The following is a 3938-nucleotide window of genomic DNA, read 5'->3' as shown; positions in this document are numbered from 1 at the left end:
TTTCAATGGGAGCAACAGGACGGTCAAATATCGCTGATTTTACTACAGAGCAGGACTAAACACAAGCAGCTTCAGTATTTCCCGTTTTTACTTTTTGGCTGAGTCCCAAATACATTTCGGAGAAACAGGGCGACTCAAGATAATGCAGGAAAAAAAGAGTAAAGCACAGACAGCTACATGCACATGAACCGGTTTGCTGTAAATTTCCATGCTGTGGTATCATGAAAGTCGGACGTTTAAGTCACGACTGTTTGTTGTGAAACTGACGAAGTCTAACTTCATTTATGCAGAGCTAAAATTCATTATCGAAATGTATTTACTCTTTCACAGCATTGGTTAAAGTGAAAACAATTAACGAGAGGTTTTGATGGCAGAGCTCAGCTGGGAGATGTTTTTGTGCTTTCTGACCTAATATTTGGTCTGATGACGTCATACCAACCAACCTGTTGTCTGGCCTTTTCTCTTATTTTGACAAGAGCGTTTGACTTCTGTTTGTTTATTAAAACAGTTTTCCCACATTTCCATTTAACTATATTCTTGTTTTGTCTATGTAGGGTACTTAGGGGACACGAAGACATGACACAAACACGATCAAACATTAAAATCTCAGATATTTATTGGCAGAAAAGCTGAGATTTATATCTTATAAAACTTATATATATATACATAAGAGAGAGATATATACATAAGAGAGAGAGAGAAAGAGAGAGAGAGTCACAGCAGAGGTTGTGTTTGTGTAGAAACCACACACACACACACACACACACACACACACACACACACACACACACACACACACACACACACACAGGCTTCAGTTATCCTCTATCAGGGCTCCTCTCAGTGAAAGGTGTCGTCTCCACGTCTCTGGCAGGTCCTCCATCAGCGCCTCCAGGTGTGGATCCTGATCTTCGGAACTTCCTCCTCCAAACCAACCACACAGCAGCAGCAGCAGCAGAGAGCAGCAGGGTTATGACGGCTGTGATGATGATGGGAGTGTCACAAGCTGTTGTGTGTGTGTCTGCTTCACGCGTGGGCTGCAGAGAAACAAACATAAAATAATGTGAGACCCACTGCGCTGACTCAGCAGCTGTGATGTGCTTCAGTGTTTAGCAGAGAGGTGTACTCACAGGAGCAGAGGTGCTGCTGATGATGGTGATCCTCTCATTGATCGTCACTCTCACAGCGGCAGGGCTGCCCCTCTCTCTCCACTTCCCGCTCCTTTTTGTGCCTTTATTAACACGGCAGAAAAAGTCACCTCGGTCCTCCAGCTGGACCCGCTCCACCGTCAGTGACAGGTCTCCCAGTGCAAACCAGTCAGACCTCACAGACGCTCTGCCCACAAACCCAGTGCCATATATGAGCTCCCCGGAGGAGAGGCTGTGGTTCAGCACCAGTTCCCCGTCTCTTTCCCACACAACAGAGTCCACGGAGTCCCCCTCAGTGTGGAAATAACACGGCAGCGTGAGCGTGTCTCCTTCAGGCACAGAGAGGTTGTTGTTGGAGATGATGAGGACCTCCAGCTGGATGGTGGTGACAACCTGCCCGGCGCAGGTGAACTCGTAGTAGCCTTGATCGTTGTAGTTCACACGGGTTAGCAACAAGCTGAGCGTGGATCTGTGCTCCACAAGCTCTCTGTACCTCTCTCCCGGCATCCAGACACCGTTTACCAGCTGGGCCACAGTCCGTGGACTGTCATTCCTCAGCCGGTAGATTAGACTGAATTCCTGCGCGTCACACTTCACATCAGCTTTTAACTCTACAGACTCTCCCAGAATCGCCGGTTTTCCACAGCAGCCAACAAAAAGTACACAGAGCCCAAAAAAGACGAAGACTGCACCACCTGACATCGTATCTCTGTTCGGCGCGTGGTGTGAGCTCTCGCTTGTCTTAGGAGAGGCGTGTCCCTCTGGTCTGACGTTACAGTCTGAGAGGCGTAACATGAGTTTGATATTTGGGTTATTTGGATGTGTGTGGGTTTTAACCAATCACTTCCAGAGGCTTGTGGTAAAAAAAAATAAAAATTAGGACTACACATGATCTGTTTTCAAGCATTTTCTGTGTTGTTTTTTAATTATTTACTTTTTTGGGTGCTGCCATTTCCGCATTAGGCCTACTGATTTTACACAGACTGTACAAAAGGCCAGCCAGTCGGCAGAACTCACGAACGGAGCCACATCTGCTGAGTAAAGATATCAGCAGGCTGCTGCCGGTGTTGTGCCAAAAAGTGATTGTCTGCCAAAAACTGATTTCCAATGTTTCTGTGTATTTTTTATGTGTAATATCTTTACGTATGTTCGTAAATAGACTTCGGTGAAAGGGGTTATATAGAGAATTAAAACAATATCTGTTTTTCAAGTATCTTTCCAACTCTCTGCTATTGTACTTACATTATAACCAATCCGGTCCTTTATCCCCACTTAAAATATTTTTACAGAAATATTGTAATATTTGCTGACATTTCTGCTATGCTCTTGGCCAACTTACTCTTACAAAAGACATTTTTAATGTTAATGAGATTTTTTTTAACTGCATAAATAAAGGTTATATAAAAGTCGCTGCCAAAAACTGATTGCGGCTTCTACCTTGTTACACGAATGTTGTTTGTGGCTCAAGATGACTTTATGTCATCCATGAGGAATGCATTTGACATATGTTTCACATATTATAGCCCAACAAGTTACTTATAGCAGTTTAAATACGAGCAATCAGTTTTTGGCAAATACCGGAAATCAGTTTTTGGCAGACAATCACTTTTTGGCACAACACCGGTTAGACAATGAGCGGTGAGGCAACCCATTCTCTTCACCAATCAGAAGACACAATTCTACCTCATCATTACGCACACGTCGACCCAGAGTTCGGTCCGAGCTGCAGGTGGGAAGAGTCAGCAGAGTTTTACTCACCGTGTGGATTTTCGTTCCTTCTAATGCTGTTAGCGGTGTGCGTCCATGAGACTAAACCACACCATAACTTCACCACACGGCATAAAGCATTTTACAGCCTGTTAAATCCCCTCACTCACATTATGGATGTGTGCTTCGGATTCTTGTTAAATAAATGAGTGAACGACAGCTACCTGAGTGGCAGTGGATTTTGTGGATACGTCATCACGTCAAAGAAAACATGACAAAACAGTGTATCACATCATAGATACCACACAAACACACGCACGGACGCACACAAACGCACGCGCGCTCAGACAGAAACGAACTCGGGTTGTTTATTGAACTAGCCTGGGCGTGAAGTCGAATAAAGCGGACACACCTCAGTGTAACTGTCTGATGCATGTGTTCAAAGGCGCGACACACGCCCTGTGTTGGATTCTGTCCATATGAGCTGACGGACGGATGAGACGCGGTTTTACAGATAATGAAAAGAATTCTCGGCTATTTAAAACAAAAAAAGGCATTCGTTTAAACTTCATAAAGAGTTGACTGCTGAAGCCTTTTACAGCTGCACTAAAATGGAAAATGATGGCATTATCTGTTGAACTGTTAGAAGTCTGATGTTTGATCTTCATTTATTTTGTTTCATTTTTCTACAGTAGATTTATTCGCAATCGTGCTTATGTTTGAAGATGTTTCTTACTGAAAAAATACATCGATTATTCTTGGCGGGACACGAAACTCGAGTTGACACTGTGCTACGCATGCTTGTCACATAAAGAAAACATTCCGTAAAACACGATCAAACATTAAAACGTGTAGGCTACTAATGTTTATTAGCGGGAAGAGTCCACGCTCCCCCAAAAAGGAAAACTAAGACTAAGAAGAAAGCAGGCGTGTAATGTCCCACGGAGCATGGTTTCACGGAGGCCTGCGGGGAGAAGGGCCCTGACGTGCTGCTCATTTTGCATCATTGTTCTGTTCAAACTGGGTGAAACTTCAGCAGGACCACAGCTCCACAGCACTATTAAAAGATCCAGCAAAGGATGG

At 44.1% G+C, this 3938-nt stretch overlaps 1 protein-coding gene across 1 annotated transcript; it reads right to left on the bottom strand.

Annotated features, from left to right (window-relative positions):
- Nucleotides 1–818: 818 nt before the first annotated feature.
- On the bottom strand, nt 819–1902 carry LOC102213082 (uncharacterized). The gene is made up of 2 exons (XM_005753715.1): nt 1131–1902; nt 819–1037 (listed from the first exon to the last, which is right to left on the bottom strand). The coding sequence occupies exons 1-2, from the start codon at nt 1848–1850 to the stop codon at nt 819–821; spliced, it is 939 nt and encodes a 312-aa protein (XP_005753772.1). The 5' UTR covers nt 1851–1902.
- Between the last annotated feature and the right edge of the window lie 2036 nt (nt 1903–3938).

This window comes from Pundamilia nyererei, unplaced genomic scaffold (genome assembly GCF_000239375.1).
Source record: "Pundamilia nyererei isolate P.nyererei 1_Seehausen unplaced genomic scaffold, PunNye1.0 scaffold00456, whole genome shotgun sequence".
In the NCBI taxonomy this organism is placed as follows: domain Eukaryota; kingdom Metazoa; phylum Chordata; class Actinopteri; order Cichliformes; family Cichlidae; genus Pundamilia; species Pundamilia nyererei.
Note: the sequence above shows the minus strand (reverse complement) of the source record. Positions and strands in the feature narration are given on the sequence as shown.

Coding starts and splice junctions, on each gene's coding strand:
- LOC102213082 (XM_005753715.1), bottom strand. CDS start 1,850: ATGTCAGGTGGTGCAGTCTTCGTCTTTTTTGGGCTCTGTGTACTTTTT. Junction 1,038..1,130: donor TCAGCAGCACCTCTGCTCCT/GTGAGTACACCT, acceptor GTTTCTCTGCAG/CCCACGCGTGAAGCAGACAC.